Source organism: Martes martes, assembly GCF_963455335.1.
Source record: "Martes martes genome assembly, chromosome: 13".
Taxonomy (NCBI): domain Eukaryota; kingdom Metazoa; phylum Chordata; class Mammalia; order Carnivora; family Mustelidae; genus Martes; species Martes martes.
Window position 1 is genome coordinate 56,656,608 of NC_137901.1, and position 19,188 is coordinate 56,675,795.

The window sequence follows — 19,188 nt, forward strand, 5'->3', positions numbered from 1 at the left end:
TTCCGTGGCGAGTATTTGTGTTGGTAAGCAAACCCCTTTTCTTTGCTTACACATAGCAAGGAAAAGTGGCGGCATGGAAATCTAATTTTGCCCTTCACTGAAGCAGGGAGGATCAGGGATGCTGCTGTGTTAAACTGCTTTCATCTCCTGTTTGGCAGACATCTGAAGGATAGCCTGATGTCAAGCCCCTCCCAGGCCAACCTCCAAGATGGCTTTTCACGAGCGCTAGTTAGTGGTTTAACTGCTTGTTTCCTACCTGAGAGCAAATGGCTATCCCTGTAGGCTCCAGAGACTCTGGGATCCAACATCTTGTCTCCTGAGATGTTATTTGTTGAAATATAGAATGGATATTGATTCTCTTTATTCTACATTTCTTTACATCCCATGACTGCAGATGTTATCTGGCAGCCCTCATAAAAATGAGTATTGTGTCCTTCCTGTGCCCGAGTCCCTTGATAGAAATGGGGACTCGGTGTGAACCCAAGCACACTCATGCCGCTGATTTTCATTCATGGTTGTTATGTTCTGTGAAGTCACAGTTAGTGACTTACTTACCAACTTAGTGACACACAGTTAGGGAGTTCGTGAATACTGAACTGTTGCTTCCATGGGAGGAAGTAAGGGATTAGTCCTGCGAGCCTCCGGTCTCAACATTTTCATCAACTGATCGACACATGTAACCTTGTTCTATGAGTCTTTCTGTTAAAGACTCCTTACTTGATGTACATCATTGATTTTTTTCATATTAGACTCAGCCAACAGTACTTACGAGACTTATGCCTCAGTGAAACTTTGCTAACACGTGTTTTCTCCACAAGACACGTGGCAGCCTTCTTGCGCTTCAGAACGCTAGATAACACCTCAGCAGTTGGGTGCCATTTTAAATGGTAGCATCACCAATAAAAGGCACAAAAATAGGAAAAATGCATTACTAAAAAGACTGGGATAAGGACACTTGTTTATGGAATGAGAACCGATTCAAAAGACAGAGCATTGGCTTGACCTCAGCTGGGATGTGTTGGTTGAGCAGTTCAGATTTTTGTCCCTCTGTGCATGTCTGCAAATGACTGTGAAAGCTTTTCAAGTATTGATTTGGGGGTTTCAAATAAATTAGTGAGTAGGCAAATTTACAAATACAGAATCTGCAAATAATGACAATTAATTATATTTTCTGTCAGGCCAAGTCCAAAAAAAAAAAAAAGAAAGAAAGAAAGAATAAATACTGGGTTGTGGCAAAATTCTTCCAGAATAAGCAGCTAGGATGGCTTTGTGATTTTTGTCATACTGATCAACCACTTTTGCTTTCAACTTTTTCAAATAATCACAGTTCAGATTGACTTAGAGGGCAAAGATATTTTTCCAAAAATTGTGTGTATCTCAGTAAATACAAACAAAGAGATTTCCCTGAACTCTATCTTCTGCCAAAGAACGTCATGTAGAATCTTCATGGAGGGTTGGGTTCGAATATTAAAGTGTTATACATTCTCAGTAGTTCCATTTCTTTGCAGAAGATTTGACTACTAAATGAGTTGGGTTTTATTTTTAATTTGATTTAATTTTTTATACAGTGTTTTGAGTTCTAGCAAGTAATTATTTCTATGGTTTTGTTTTGGAATGTTGCAATCGTGCATTAAAAAAATAGTAAGGATACTATGAGCTTTAGTGGGTATTGGAAATGGTACCCATGTGATGCACTTGAAGCAAGTCAAGCCACGGGAGGGCTTCTCCATGCCATTGCTGGAGTATGAGGCTCCCACATGGACTGTCGGACATTTGTATTTGGCAGTGACAAACTATTGCTCTTGATATATGCTCTCTCGTTATCCAGAGTAATGGCAGTTGTTGGAGAGCCAAGCAGGAAAGTTTTTTCTTAACTCTGGAACCCGGGTAGTCATAAATATTTCAGTCTTTTGGGCCAGATGGTCTCTCTGACATCTACTGAGCTCTGCTGTTTTGGTGCGAAGCTGCCCTAGATGACACACAGTTGAATGAACATGACTGTGTTACAATAAAACTTTATTTGTAGACATTGAAATTTCAATTTCAAAGAATTCTCATGTATTGCTAAATACTATTCTTTTGACTTTGTCCCACTGTTGAAAACTGTAAAAACCATCCGTACTTTGTGGATAACAGAAAAACAGAGGTTGGGGCAGATTTGGCCTGTTGACTGTAGTTTGCTGACCCTTGTCTTAAAATTTATGTTGTTAAAACTATGTCATACAACTGTTCCTTGCATCTACATTTCTAGGTCAAGTAGATGATTACTACATTCCTTACTTAAATCTGGAAGTAAAAATTTTAGAACATATGTGTATACGTATAATATATGAATTTAAAAAATATATATATTTGTGTGTGAATGCATGGTTGTGTATTATATATATCTGTGTATGTGTATAGATAAGTATGTAAATATATATATATATAGATCAGACATATGTAAATGTGTGTCTGTGTGTATGTGTGTATATATGTGAGTGTGTGTGTGTGTGTGTATTCTTCATATATGTAGTCTCTCATGTCTACTAGTTAAAGCAGTTCAGTAAAGAGTCCAGACTTAGAAGTAAATTAGACCTAGAATTACACCCTGACTCTGCAATGTACCACTTGTGTGATCTCAGAAAATTTACATAATTCCTTTCTGAGTCAGCCTCCTCATTCCTAAAAGGGAATTTACTTACTTACCTCATATGGTTGACTGGGGAAACTTATATAATATATACAAAAGATACATGAGACATAGATGGGTGCAATATATAAGTGGCTTTAAAATTTTTGAATTTTCCTAAAAGAAAAGAGGTGTGTTTCTTAAAGAGACCCAAACCTCACTTCCATAATAGACTTACAATGTATTCTGTTCTATTTGATAAAAGTAAGCATGGGCACATCTGTAAATCAGTTTCTTTCACCTTTCTTTTTCTTTTCCGGTGGTGCCATTGGTGTTCTCATGTTATTTCTTCTTTCCTCTGACCTCAATCTTTCTGGCCATCGATGCTGGCATTTCCAGACATCCCAGGGACTCCTGCTGGGTTCTGCATACACTTGCTACACTTCACTAGAACAATACCTGTACTTTCAATAGACTATTTCCTTATTTGACAAAGACAGACAAAACTATTCTTGCTTTTGAGGCTTTCCTGGTAAGGGCACTGGCTAGAAAAAAAGTACGAAGTGGAAAACTTGCCAGATAACAAGAATTCAAGACAAGGAAACCTTTTGTGGGAGTATAAAATCTGTTTTTAAGACACCTATTTAAAATAGGCTTCATGTCCTCAGCTACATGTCTTAACCCTCGTGTTTGTTAGAAGCAACAGAGTGAATCTCTTACTGTTCAGATGTTCAAATCATCTTAGCTGTCCATCTGAGATTGTTCAATATCACCTAAATTCAGGTATTTTTATTTAATTGTGTTTATTTCAAAGTAGCGAACTTTTCAGTACAAATCAGACCTACTTTATAATTGTGATATGTGTTGAAACATTTATATACTAAGTTATAAACTTGATGAAGCAGCTAATAAAACTTGTACTCATAAGCACTTTAACTGAAATTACATAAAAAAGAGGTGGAAAATGGTCTTTTAAAAAAAATTTTTGTTTATTTTATTTATTTTTTAAATTTCTTTTCAGTGTACCAGAATTCATTGTTTATGCACCACACCCAGTGCTCCATGCAACATGTGCCCTCCATAATACCCACCACCAGGCTCACCCAACCTCCCACCCCCGACCCCTTCAAAACCTTTTGAAAAACTTGCTTCAGTTTTTGGAAAGAAGCGCTGATGCTATCACTTCGGAACTTGTAACACATAATTCACCTTCTTAGGTATAATACTAAGTCATGTAAGAATTCTATTGGTATGTTGTATGTCAGTATATACGTGTGTGTGCAGTGTGTGGACAGACCCACATAAGCTTACCTATGAAGATTGTGTTGTCCTTGTTGTCTCTACAGTTAGAGACACTAAGTTAAGTCAGTGCTGGAATCTGCCAAGATTTTGAAGTTTACTTTCCAAAATTTCTAATGAACTGAATGGAGCAGTCCAGTGTTCCCTGGGTGTATTTGCAATCAGATGCTTCTCGGTAGCGCAGTTGGAAGACTGAGGGGAGCAGATAAAGTTTCAGAAATAAGCCTGTGTTTGATTCTTTTGTTGTGGCCTCACTGGCAAGTCGTCTTGCTGGGAATCTGGAGTGCATGGGCTTGCTGCTGTGTCTCTCTGCACTGTTGTCTAGTTGAGACACCTCTAAGTCCTTTTAGGGGCAGCCGTGAGTTTAATGAGCAGGCTGAGAATTGGGTTGAAGGTTGTGTTGGCTGTGTCAGAGTTGTCCTGGTTGGTTGGACAAGGAGGTGACAGTCCTGTGGTGGAGAAAGATTACAGTCCTATGAACCCTTTATTGTTCCCACCTGTTATTTGGCCATTGTCTTGTTCTGTTCATTCATTGTGTTCCTTATTGCATTCCTTATAAAATTGCCTAATATTTGTTTAGCTCCCTCTCAGAGCTTAGAGTAAATATCCTATAAATAGTTGGGCAATAAGACTCAGAATCTTTGAGTGTGAAACTTTGAGGGTCATAAGTTCTGTGAATGTGATAGATGAAAAAAAACAGGTTCAGAGGCTTTAGAGTGACTTATGGAGGTCTTACCTTTCTTCCTTTCCTTTCTTTCTCTCCCCTTCTTTCATAGGGCCATGGTCCTATATTGGTTTAAATGAAATATTGTGCTTTAAATTTACACATGGCAACTTCAAAAATAGATCCACATGGACATTTTTATATGTACATTATATTCTAGAGTTAGCACATCTCTTCAAAAATAAGGATTATTCCATTTTTAGAAGAAACTTCAGCCCTTGTAGTTGATAAAGTAAAAATATAGTTTATTGTGAGAAGGACAGTTTTGCATCTGGTCTGTTCATGATGCTTATCACAGTACTTATCACAGTGCCTGGAAGAAAGAGGACACCCTGTGGAGACTTGAATGAATGTGTAAGAGGGAGGGAAGGAAGGTGATGGGAGGTCAGCTCGGAGGAAGGAAGGAAGATGAACATGTCTGGTTTTGGCTTTCAAAATACCCTTTTCATGACCAGGGCAATGGAGTTCTTGGGTAGGTAGTGGACATGGACATCAGTCTATACAGAACCATTATGACCAGAGTAGCTGCCTGGGTCCTGCCCTGCCTGCTGTGGCTGTCTCCTGCCAGGCAGGATGTGACTGGTACCCAGGGCCCCACCTTTGGGGGTGTCTGGAGCGCTTTTTCCCCTACTTGCTCTTGGGTCTCATCTGCTTTTTGTTCTCTCAGCTGTCCTCTTCTAGACTTCAGTAGAGAGATAAATATGTAATATCGCATGGTAATACTGTGCTTGCATTTCTTCCTTTCTCTGTGTCATCAGTGGAAAAAATAACATATATACATACATACACACATATATATATACATACATACATTTTACATGTATACACACACACACTTATGGATAGGACATAGTGTTGTTTTTGTTTTGGTTTTTTTTGTTTTTACTGCTTTTTGTTTTGTTTTGGTTTTTCATTTCTGTTCTATGTTGGTCCTCTCTTCTCCCATGTGTGTTTTGTGTTTCAGTGTGGTGGAATCGTGGCACAGGGTCATCTAGTGTAGCAGGTGTTTCTGGGATGACTTCTTATCCAGGGACCCCCCTGAGCTTTTCCATTTGGGGCTCTGCTGATTGCTTTCTCCATTTTTACATCCACTGCACACACATAAATAATGCAGTCCTAGGGCTGAAGGGTTTGTTCAGGCAATGCGTAGTAGTGAAACCATCCAGAAAGACTGGGTTTTTAACAATTATTTTGTATTTGAATCTCTTTGTTCTTGAACTATTACGCCTTGAAGAGTTTTTGCACAAAGTGATAAATAAGATAATGGGGTGATATCTGTCCAGTGTATGTACCGTGTTATGTGCTTAATAAACCGTAATTTATAGTTACTTTTTTAAGTTGAAATTTTTGTGGAAATAATTGTGGAGTCAGATGCAGCAGTAAGAAATAATACATAGTACATAGTACCCAGTACATAGTACCAAGTTTCCTCCAATGGTAATAGTTTGCAAACCAAAAGTATAATATCACAACCAAGATACTGACATGGTTGAAATCTACAGAGCTTTTTCACATTTTCTGTTTTACTTGTATTTGTGCACATGTGTGTGTTTATCTAGTTCTATACACTTTTTTAAAGATTTTTTATTTATTTATTTGTCAGAGAGAAAGAGAGAGAGAGAGCACAAGCAGGGGGAGTGGCAGGCAGAGAGTGAAGCAGGCTCCCTGCTGGGCAGGGAGCCCAATGTGGGACTCAATCCCAGGACCCCGGAACCATGACCCGAGCCTAAGGCAGATGCTTAACCGACTGAGCCACCCAGGCGCCCCCAGTTCTATATATCTTTTTGCTTTTTTTACTGTAGTAAAATACAAATAACATAAAACTTATCATCTGAGTCGTGTTTGTTCAACTATACAGTTCCATGATATGAAATACCACTGGTGAGTGGTATGAAATTCTAACTATTGTGCAACGATCACCAGCATCCATCTTCAGAACTCTTTTCATCTTGGGCAACTGAAACTCTGTATCTCAAAAACAGTAACTTCCCATTCCCTCTCTCCTCAGCCCCTGGCTACTATCATTCTACTTTCTGTCTCTCTGGATTTGATTGTTCCAGGTAACTCTAGCAGGGGGTCATACAGTATTTGCCCTTCTGTGACTGACTTATTTCACCCATCGTAATGTCCTCCAGGTTTCTCCATGTCATAGCGTGTGTTGGAATTTCCTTCCTTTTTAAGACTGAATAATATTCCATTGTATGTATTTACCTCACTTTGCTTACCCATTCATCCAAGTTTCCATTGGTGTCCACACCAATTGACTTCCGTGTTTTAGCTATTGCAAATAAATCTGCTATGAGCTACACAGTGTTATTACCTGAGTAGGTTTGTGTATCCACCACTACAGTGAAAACCTTAAAGGTTCCAACATCACAAGGATTATTCACTAGGTGTTTTCCTGTAACCACCTTCCCGACTCTTCTTCCTCCATCCCTAAGCCCTGGCAACCACTAATCTGCCCTCCCTTCAAAAATGTTGGCTTTACACAATGCTACATAAATCCTCTAGTATGTAATCTCTGTGATTAGCCTCTGTGAATCCTATAGTATGTAATCTCTGCGATTGGCCTTTTCGCTCCACATAATTCTCTAGAGATCATCCTATCATCAGTAGTTACTGCCTTGGTAATGTTGAATAACATTCCATGCTATGGAACCACCACAGTCTTTTTTATCACTTACCATTGAATGCCATCTGAGCTGTTTCCAGGTTTTGGCTACTAAGAGTAAAGCTTCTCATTGGTGTACAGGTTTTTATAGGCATGCAACTTTTCATTTCTCCGAGAGTGTGGTTGCTGCATTAAGACTTAGCAAGTTTATGTCACATGAGCCACAGTCTCCTTGGTGATGCAGGTATACATAAATGGAGATTAAAATAATGTCATTTGGGCCTTTTTAATAATAGCCCGATAAGAGACAACTTTAGACAATCATGTTGAGAACACCGATAACTTCTAACTGCTTCTTTTTTTTCTCCTTTGACCTCAATTTCTCTGAAGTGGCTTTATGATCTCAAAAACATCATTCATTTTGAGAACTTCAGAGCACGTTGCCCTTCTTTTCCTGCCTTACTTGTCCCATGATTGAGCACTTGTTAAAAACCTCTTGATTTTACCACTGTATAGAGATTTTTACATCATTCTCCTCTTAATTCATACCTCTGCCATCGGAGTTTCAGCAGTCATAGCATCTTTATATTACTGATATTGTGTCTTCCTTAGAATCTCTGTCCTATAAGAGGAACCTCTGTAGCCTGGCCACAGCTGATGTTTATAGCTAGAGGTCCCAGTACTCCTCTTCATGGCCATGGCCACATTCACCTCAGGGCCTTTGCACATGCCAAGGAAATCTTACTCTCTTTCCTCATTCATAATCAGCTGTTAGGAGAAATGCAAACTCCTCACTGTTGGTCCTTTTGGTATATGTTATTTTAGTAGCCTTTACTTTTCTTTTCTTTCTTTTTTTTTTTTAAGATTTTATTTATTTATTTGACAGGCAGAGATCACAAGTAGGCAGAGAGGCAGACAGATAGAGAGGTGGAAGCAGGCTTCCTGCTGAGCAGAGAGCCTGATGCGGGGCTTGATCCCAGGACCCTGGGATCATGACCTGAGCTGAAAGCAGAGGCTTTAACCCACGGAGCCACCCAGGTGCCCCAGCCTTTACTTTTCTTTCACAGCCCTTACTTAGTTTGTTCATTTTAGTTGTATAGAACCCAAAGCCACATGGTTCAGCATGTCATAGAATCCCCTCAAAGGAGTTGACCAGAAAATATATTGTCTTAAAGCTATTTAAATCTCCATATCATCTCTGGTAAGTGACTTTAAGCCTCCGTCTTCCAAATATCAGGTCTCGTATCACCTCCTTATCAGGTGAGTCTTAAAGTAGGATACTGTCTGACCTACCCCTTCCCATTAACCTCTCTGAAAACTGGATTGGGATCTTCTCTGTCTTTGTCATCGTAGAACCGGGAACATTGACTGGCAGATATCAGGCACTCTTGTTGGAAACATGAATGAATGAATGAGCAGACTATACATCTTATATATAGGAGACATTGGGTAAAACTGACAAAATGAGTGAATAATGGAAATCTTTCTTCATTTTCCAGGTGATTTTTGAAGTGATAACTTCTGGACATCAAGGCTACCTCGCTATTGATGAAGTGAAGGTGTTAGGACATCCGTGCAGTAAGTTGCCTCAACTCTTACACAGTTGGGTCCACCACTGGGGGGATATCTATGTTACAGATTAAGAAAAGACACTGAAACCTGGGGAGAAGTTATCCTGCTGGAAGAGTGCCCCAACAATTCTTTAGGTATTGCTTTGTTAGCCCAGAAGTCCAAAAACATCTATTTTGTGTGTCATTCATTGTATGTAACTGAGCGTCTCTAAAATGAAGATTAGGAATGGGAACTAATGGCCTGTTTTCATATAATCAAACAGTCTCACAATAACCTGTGGATTTCCCTTTTAAATAAAAGCACAGGTTAAACCTTGAGAATCTATGCATTTTACTCCTAAATTCAGTGTATTACTGGCGTACTTTCAAAGAATAGGACCCCAAACAGGACTGGGATGTGTCAAATACAAGATATGTGCCTGAACCACTTAGGGACCCCAGAAATGGCCTGATCTTCATCTTTTAAAAATTAATACCTCAATAATTCCAGTGGGTGATAAACATACACTTTTCTTTTGGCTGTTCAGTATGAACAGCTCTTAACAGGCTGCCATATTTGTATCTGAACCATTGCCATTAAATCAAAATAAAATATTGCATGTAAGCCAGTCCCGTTTCTCCCCTGCATCTCCTGGAGCTGCCACTGGGGAGCTTCAAGCAGAAAACTTTGTACAGAAAGGAGATTGGTGGCAAGTAGAATCATGGGGAACACTGATGATCTAGGCTCCAATAATGGGTGGGAACCAAAAGGGAGACTCTAGCCAGAACTATGGTGACTGCTATGCCCGAGGAGCCATCCATGGGGGCAGGGGTGCTGCAACGTGCTCTCCAGCCACCTGACCTTTGCCGCCTGCCAGAACATTTGTCACCACCCCTGTAGGTGTGCCTCCTTAGCCTTAGGCTCAAGACCCCGAGTGTGATTGTCAGGGTTGCCAAGCTGGATCATGTGCTCCTTCCCTTGCTAGCAATCAGGGTCATCTAGGAAAGCGCATGGTGCTTTTTTGCCTTCTCTCCTGGGAGCCAGGCCAAGACTTTTACCAAAAAAATACAAAGGGGCATTTCCTAACCCCAGAATAGTGCTTTGAGAGCTAAGCCAGCAAAATGCTGCAAATGTCTGTGTGTGGGCATGTGTGTGCGTGCATGTGTGCATGCGTATAAGTGTGCTTTTTCCCCTTAATCACTGTGTGGCTCATAAAAAGAAAGTATGGTTTGCCTTTTATAAATTCTTTTTTTTTTTTAAAGATTTTATTTATTTATTTGACAGACAGAGATCACAAGTAGGCAGAGAGGCAGGCAGAGAGAGAGGAGGAAGCAGGCTCCCTGCTGAGCAGAGAGCCCGATGTGGGACTCGATCCCAGGACCCTGGGATCATGACCCGAGCCGAAATCAGAGGCTTTAACCCACTGAGCCACCCAGGTTCCCTTGCCTTTTATAAATTCTAATGAGTAGTATCCAACTGTACAAATTACTCTGTTTTTTTCCTCCACTTAGCATTATGTTTTTTAGGTCAATCCATGATATTCTATCATATAAATATACTATATTTTTCTATTCTTCCACGAACATTTAGTTTTTCTCCCAGTTGTGCTTTAGGACAAACATGGCTGCAGTGGACAGCCCCATGTGCATGCCACTGGGTGCAATGTACAAGAACCTCAGTAGGGTGTATTCTTAGAAGCAGAATGGCTGGGACGTAGGGTAGAAACACTTTTAGTTTTACAAGATGCTGCCAAATTACTATGAAAAGTGTCTGAACCAGTTTATATTCCCACCAGTGGTGCATGGGAGCTTTATTTTCCCTATATCCTTGCCCAAAATTGATATTGTCAGACTTTAAATCTTTGGCCGGGTGAGAGATGACAGCTGCTTTATTTTTAGGGTCCCTGGGATTAAAGAGAGACTGGCTGGTTCTTATATTCCTGATTTCCGCCGATGGTCCCTACCCCAGTTCCTGACAAAACGGTTTTACCTGCAATGATATTAAAGATACAAACATTTGCCGGAGTGTCTCTGCTTTTATTGCCTGGATTGAAGGGATCATGAGCTCATTCCATGTGGTAGTTACGGAGAGCCCTTTGTGGTCATTATCTGAGGAAGGTATCATGGCACAGTCATCTGATCCCATCCAGAGGGATTTGGCCCTCTCGGGGATCCTTATCTGGTGCTCAGAGCTCGCCACAACACCAGAGTTCAACACCGCAATCGTCTTTCTCCTTACTGAGGCAGGCGTTACTTCTGTAACACACTGTGAGAATTTATCCCTCTTTTTTTTATTTTTTTAATTTTTTTTGAAAAGGCAGGGAAACGAACAATGCTGTACCTAATTGGAACAGCAGGGCAAATTTAGGAAGCAGAATATAATTACCTGAGCTGGAACTTGGCCAAATCCTCAGAGTAATAGGCTTGGGCTTGGAAAAATGCCGGGGATCATCTAATGTGCCTAAGTGATCCCTCCTCAGATTCACCTCTTACCAGGAGGTTAAAGAGAATAGAGGAAATTGCATGCCTACTATGTGCTGAGTGCTCCCCATTACTCAGAGCATCCTTTGCCCCAAGGTGGATGTTTCTCCTGCCCTGTTACAGAGCAATGGATGAGGCCAAGTTGGCAGGGGTCCGTCTTGTTCTCCAGCCTGGGTTTGTTCTCCGTCTGGCCATCTGCCAACAGAAGAACTCCGGATGTGTGGGTCCTCCCATTCCACAGGATCTGAGTCATTGTCTTCAGAAAGAAGCAGACTTAATTGAATGCTTGTCCTTCTATCCGAGCCTCCCAAAATGTGTCTCCTGCAGTTGTGTTCATTCCTTCCCAACTCAGCTGCTTGTAGCCGTAGAAATGGTGTTTATGGTCTCTCCTTTGGAGAATACTGGTGCTAATACCTAATTGGCTTTGCAAACCGCTGTTAAGAGACACAGGCTCTGTACCAGGGTGATGTATGGTACACCAGCATTTTGAACTGTAAGCTTTAAATGGTTTTGATGATGGCCCTTCTGTAGTTATTTTTTTTCTGAATCTAAGTTTATGGGGAAAAGATGCAAATAAAGATTTTAAAGAAGGCAGAAGTTTGGTCTTAAAATGTAAAGCTTTGCAGGTAATATTTTAGGGGATTTCCCAGCAAGATTTCTAAAGAATAATCAATTATTTTGATATTGTGATGGTCATTAGATTTAAATCATAAGGGAGCATCAGTATTTCAGAGCTAAAACTGTGCTTTCCGAAAAGATGCAAAACTGCTAAACTTTATTTACTTCACTCTAAAGGCTCCTGTTTGGATTCATAGATGTTTATGAGTAGGCATTTCAACATTTTTTTAAAAGTACTTGTTCTGTTAAGAGTATACAGTTGCTCATAAAATTGATTTTAATGTAGTGACAATAAAATGCAGCATCAGCATGAAATGTGGATATTGGCTGTGCAGAATCAGCAGCTCGATGACTTAAGCCCACTTCTAATGAACACAGATAATTTTTGTATTTGGTATGCGCACTAAAAATATATTTTGAATTTTGTTCAATAATGCTAGTATAGTAAGAGAACCTGAAGAAGCATTTTTATCAGCTTCATAATGTTGTCTCCTGTTTTTAAGTAGGTTATAAGCTATGCATATATGGGTATTTCTGTTATTACCTTGTAGGGCTGGCATATATTTTTATATCTTACAAACCATGCAGCGTTTTAACAGGTTTATTGATATATAATTCACGTATCATACAGCTTACCCACTTAAAGTGCACAATTCACTGTTTTTGGTATAGTCACAGAGTTGTGTAACCATCACCAAAATCCACTTTAGAATATTTTCATCACCCCAAAAGAAACCCTGCCCCCACTGTTAGGTCAATTCTCCATTCCCTTGGCCTCCATGCCTAGTCGTAGGCAATTACTAGTCTACTTCCTGTCTCTATAGGTTGGCTTGCTTTCTCATAGTTCATTTAAGCGGAATCCATGGTCTTTTCTGTTTTCTTTCCCTGAGCACAGCATCTCATGGTTCATCCATGATCTAGAGGGTTTCAATACTTCATTCTTTCTCGAAGCTTGAGAAACAGTCTGTGGTTTGGTATGCCGCATGTTCTTTACATGTTCATCAACTGATGGATGTTCGGGTCGTTTCTAATTTGAGGCTATTGGGAATGACACTGTGATGAACGTTTCTATTACGGGTTTTTGTGTAGACATTTGTTTTCAATTCTTTTGGATACGTACTTAGGAGGAGGATTGGTGGGTCTCAGAACAACTCTGTGTTTAGCATTTGGGGTAACAGTGACATTGTTTATTAAATTTGCTGTGCCATTTTACATTCTGAGGAGCAGTGGACTCTTGCCAATATTTGTCATTTGTCTTTTTTTTTTTCTACCTCAGTGACTTTGGAGTGGTACTTCTTTGTGATTTTGATTCCCTAATTGTTAATTATGTTAAGCATTCTTTTGTCTTTTTATTGGCCACTATATACCTCTTGAAAGAAATGACTTTAGATTTTTCCCCATTTCTAATTGAGTTATTTAGCTTTTATCCTCAGTTTTATTGAGAAATAATTGACATACCTCACTGTAAAAATTTCAGGCATCAGCATATTTGTTTTAATATACATATATTATGAAATGATTACCACAGTAGGTTCATTTAGCAACTGTCTTTTCAGTATAGATACAATAAAAAGAAATAAAAGGAAAACACATGTTCTCCTTGTGATGAGAACCCATAGGATTTAGGATTTACTCTCTTAACAACTTTGGTATATATTACACAGCGAGGATAGCTATAGTCATCATGTTTGTATGTTACATTTCTAGTATTTGTTTATAACTGGAAGTTTGTCCCTTTTGACCACCTTCCTCCCCCTCCCCTCCCTGTAGCCCTCCACTTCTAGTGACTACAAGTCTGATCTCATGAGTTTGTTTTCTTGTTTGATTCATTTTAGATTCTATATGTAAATGAAATCATACAGTATTTCTCTTTCTCTGTCTGATTTATTTCACTTAGTGTAATGCCCTTGAGGTCCATCCATGTTGTCACAAATGATAGAATTTCCTTGTTTTTTTAATGACTGAATAATATTCCATTACATGTAATATTCTTCTTTATCCAACTTCTTTTTCCACTTATCAACTGATAGAAATTTAAGTTGTTTCCAAGTCTTGGCTGTTGTAAATAATGCTGCTATGAACATGGGGGTGCGGATATCTGTTCCAGTTAGTGTTTTTAGTGCGTTTGGTTAAATTGATAGAAGCAGAATTGCTGGGTCATATGGTAGTTCTATTTTTAATGTTTTTGAGGATCCTCCATACTGTTTTCCATAATGGCTACACCAATTTACATTCTCATCAGCAACACATAAGGGTTGCCTTTTCTCCACATATATACTGGTATTTGTTACTTCTTACAATTTTGATGATGGTCATTCTAACAGGCAGCAGGCAATATCTTATTGTGGTTTTAATTTGCATTTCTCTAAGGACTAGTGATATTGAGCATCTTTTGTTTTCCTGTACCTATTGATCTTTTATATATCTATTTTGGAGAAATGTCTATTCAGGTCCTTTGTCCAGTTTTTAATTAGGTTATTATTATTATTTTTTTTGCTATTAAGTTGTATGAGCTTTTTGTATATTTTGGATATAAACCCTCATCATATATATGGTTTACAAATATTTTTCCCATTCTATAAGGTTGTCATTTCACTTTGTTGATAGTTTATTTTGCTGCCCAGAAGTTTTTAGTTTGATGTAGTACCACTTGTTTATTTTTTATTCTTTCCTTGTGTTTTAGGTGTCAAATTCAAAAGGCTAATACTAAGACCCATGCCAAGGAGCTGTATTCCTTTGTTTCCCTTTGGGAGTTTTATGGTTTCATGTCTCATATTTAAGGCTTTAATCCATTTCAAGCTAATTTCTGTGTATGGGGTAAGATATGGGTCAAATTTCATTCTTACATATGGGAATATCCACTTATCCGAGTTCCATTATTGAAAAGACTGTCTTCTTTTGAGTTGAGTATTCTTGACTTCCATTTTAAAAATTAGTTGACTCTGTGTTCTGGGGTATATTTCTGGGCTCTCAGTTCTGTTCCATTCATCTATTTGTCCATTTTTACGCCAGTACCATGCCATTTTGATGACTATAGATTTATACTGTAGCTTGAAATCAGAAAGTGTGATGCCTCCTGCTTTGTTCTTTTTCTCAGGATTTCTCTGGATATTCAGGGTCTTCCTGTGGTTCCATATAAGTTTTAGGGGTGTCTTTTCTACTTTTGTAAAAAAAAAAAAAAAGTGCTTTTGGAATCTCAGTAAGAATTGCATTGAATCTATAGATGGCTTTTGGTAGTATTACATTTTAAAAATATTAATTCTTGAGGTGTCTGGTCAGTTAAGCATCTGCATTCAGGTCAGGTTATGATCCCAGAACCCCAGGATCAAGCTTCTCCCTCTTCCTCTGACCCTCCCCCCTGCTCGTGCTCTCACTCTCTCTCTCACTCAAATGAATAAATAGAAAGTCTTCAAAAAATAATAAAATATTAAAAATATTAATTCTTTCAAACCATGAAAGTGGACTACCTTGCCATTTATTTGTATCTTCTTTTTATTATTATTATTATTGTTGTTGTTATTATTATTTAATGTTAGTCACCATACAGTACACCATTGGTTTTTGATGTAGTGTTCCGTGATTCACTGTTTGCGTACAACACCGAGTGCTCCATGTGATGCATGCCCTCTTTAATACCCATCACCCATCCCCCAAACCCCTCCCCTCTAAAACCCTCTGTTTGTTTCCCAGTGTCCATAGTCTCTCATGGTTTGTCTCCCTCTCCAATTTCCCCCTCTTCATTTTCACCTTCCTTCTCCTAATGTCCTCTATGCTATTCCTTATGTTCCACAAATAAGTGAAACCATATGTTAATTGACTTTCTCTGTTTGACCTATTTCACTCAGCATAATCTCCTCCAGCCCCGTCCATGTTGAGGCAAAAGTTGGTATTCATCCTTTCTGATGGCTGTGTAATATTCCACTGTTTATATGGACCACATCTTCTTACACATTTGTCTTTGTGTCTTCTAAAAATCTTTTTTCATCAATATCTTGTAGTTTTCAGTGTAGAGATCTTTCATCTCCTTAGCTAAATTTGATCCCAAGTATTGTATTGCTTTGAAGCTGTTGTAAATGAGAATGATTGCTTTCTCTCTTTTTCAGAAAATTCATTGCCAGTGTATAAAAACACTACTCAATTTTATATGTTAATTTTGTATTCTGAGACTTTACTGAACTCATTGATGTAACACATTTTTGGTTGAGTCTTTAGGGTATTTTTCTATATAAAATTATGTTATCTGCAAATAAAGATAGTTTTCTTTCTTTCTTTCTAATTCTGATAATTTTTATTTCTTTTTCTTGTGTGATTGCCCTAGCTAAGACTTCTTGAACTATGTTGAATAGGAGTGCTGAAAATGGCAATCATGTCTTGTTCTCATCTTAGAAGAAAAGCTCTCAATATTTCACCATTCAGTGTGCTATTATCTGTGGGCTTCTCTGTGTGACCTTTATTGTCCTGAGATACGGATCTTCTATGTGTAATTTGTTCAGAGTAGGTATCCTAAATGGATAATGAATTCTGTCCGGTGCTTTTTCTGTATCTATTGAGATGCTCATATGTGTCTTTTTATTCATTCAATTAATGTGATAAATTCATATTGATTGATTAGCCTATGTGAAACCATCCTTGCCTCCCAGGAATAAATTCCACTTGATCAAGCTGTATGATCCTTTTAATGTGCTGCCGAAGTGGTTTGTTAATATTTTATTGAGAATATATATTATTTTGTATAATAATAGAAATATAAATAAATATATGTAAATTTAAATAAATTTATGTAAATAAATATATAATATTTTATTGAGAAATTTTGCATTCTTGAAGGATGTTGGTCTGTAATTGTTTTGTTTTATTTCATTTTGTTTTGTTTTTTAGTTTTCTAATTTTAGTATCAGGATAATGCTGGACTCAAAGAATGAGTTTGGGACGATTTCTTCCTCTTTAATTTTGTAGAAGTCTAGGAAGGATCGGTGTTAACTCTTCTTTAAATGTTTCCTAAAATTCAGTGGTGAAGCCATCTAGTTCTGGGTTTTTCTTTGTTGAGAGATTTTTGGTTACTGATTCATCTCCTTACTCATAATTGGCCTATTCAGATTTTCTATTTCTTTCCAAATTAGTCTTGGTAAGCTGTATGTTTCCACGAATTTTTCCATTTCTTCTAGATTGTTTGTTTTTTATTTTTTATTTTTTTTTTGCATAAAGTTGTTCTTAGTAGCCTCCTATGACCCTTTGAATTTCTGTGGTATCAGTTGTAATGTCTCCTATTCTCTCTTTATAATTTGGTTAGTCTACCTACGGATTTGTCAGTTTTGTTTATCTTTTGAAAGAACCAACTCTGGGGCGCCTGGGTGGCTCAGTGAGTTAAAGGCTTTGCCTTCAGCTCAGGTCATGATCCCAGGGTCCTGGGATTGAGCCCCACATCGGGCTCTCTGCTCAGCAGGGAGGCTGCTTCCCCCTCTCTCTCTGCCTACTTGTGATCTCTCTTTCTCTCTCTCTCTCTGTCAAATAAATAAATAAAACCTTTTTTTTTTTTTTTAAAAAAAAAGAAAGAAAGAACCAACTCTTAGTTTAGCTAATCTTTTCTAATGTTTTCTGTTCTTTGTTTTTTCTACTCTAATCTTTGTTGTTTCCTTTCTTCCGCTAACTTTGGTCTCAATTTGGTTTTTTTCTACTTCTTTAAGATGTAGAGTTAGGTTGTATATTTAGGATCTTTTCTGCTTCTTAAGTAGACATATATTGTTATGAAGTTCTCTCTTAGAACTACTTTTGCCGCGTCCTACAAGTTCTTTTTGTGTTTTGTGTTTCCATTTTTGTTTTATCTGAAGGAATATTTTCTTCCCTTTAATGTCTTCTTTGATTCTTTTGTTTTTTAGGAGAGAATAGTTTAATTTCATGTATTCATGAATTTTCCAATTTTCTCTTAATTGATTTCTAGTTTCACACTGTGGTAGTCAGAAAAGATTCTTGGTACTATTTCAATCTTCTTAAATTTGCTAAGACTTGTTTTGTGGCCTAACATATGGTCCATCCTAGAAAATATTCCATGTGTGCTTAAGAAGAATGTATTACTCAGCTGTTGTTGGATAGAATATTTTATATGTTTGTTAGGTCCATTTGGTCTATACTGTTGTTCAAGTCTGCTGTTTCCATAATGATTCTCCCTCCAGATGCTCTGTCCATTGTTGAGAGTGGGATATTAAAATCCCCAACTATTGTGTTACTGTTTATTTATACTTTTATTTCTAGAAATTTCTGCTTTTGTATGTTGGTGCTTCACCATTGCGTACATATATATTCTTGTTACATCAGTTGTTATATCTTCTTGTTGCATTAGGCCCCTCTGTCATTACATAATGACTTTTTTCTATTTGTATCATTTTTAACTTAATGTCTATTTTGTCTAAGTATAGACATGAACTTTTCTTTCTTTATTTCTTTTTTCTTTTTTCTTTTTTTTTTGCTTATCATTTGCTTGAAATGTCTTTTTCCAATCCCTTCAGTCTCATCCTATGTGTTTCTTTAAGGCTAAAGTGCTTCTCTTGTAGGCAGCACATTGTTGGATCTTGGTTTTGCTTTTTATCCATTCAGACATTCTGTGTCTTTTAATCCATTTCTATTTGATGTAACTATTGACAGGAAAGGACTCACTGTTTCCATTTTGTTTATTTCTTTCTAGTTGCTTTGTAGATCTATTTTTCCTTGTTTCTGATTCTGGTGACTTTTTTGTGTGTTTTGATGTTTTTGGTTTCAATATGCTTCGACTTCTTTGTCTTGTTCTTTCATGAAATTACCACAACATTTTTCTGTATAATTCCCATAAAGCTTACATGACGTACCTTAAACTTATAGTGCCTGATTTTAAACTGATAACGACTTAACTTTGATCACATTTGGAAGCTTTACACTTTTACTTCTCTTCCTCACACTTTAGGTTATTACCAAATCGGTTCTTTTGCTACAATTTATATGTTTTTTTATATTGTGTAACTAAAAACAGATCATTCTATTTATATTTTTACTATGTTCTTCTTAAAATAACGTTTAGAGTTGTAAATGAATTATGCACCACTATTACCATATTGCAAATTCTAACTATGACTATAAAATTACCATTACCAATGAGATTTACTCTACCTTTTTATGTTTTTATGATATTAATTGGCATTGTTTTACTTCCATTCAAAGAACTCCCTTTGGCATTTTTTTTTATTGAGGTATAGTTGATGTATAATAGTGTATTAGTTTCAAGTATGTGACATAGTGATTTGATAATTCTGTACATTATGCAGTA

The 19,188-nt window shown here is 37.7% G+C and overlaps 1 protein-coding gene across 1 annotated transcript in view; it reads left to right on the forward strand.

Annotated features, from left to right (window-relative positions):
• The window catches only part of PTPRM (protein tyrosine phosphatase receptor type M), a 777,217-nt gene that overhangs the window by 314,364 nt on the left and 443,665 nt on the right, over positions 1-19,188 (forward strand). The window contains 1 exon segment of the mRNA XM_080821527.1: positions 8,745-8,823. Within this exon segment, the coding sequence (XP_080677653.1) occupies positions 8,745-8,823 (79 nt within the window).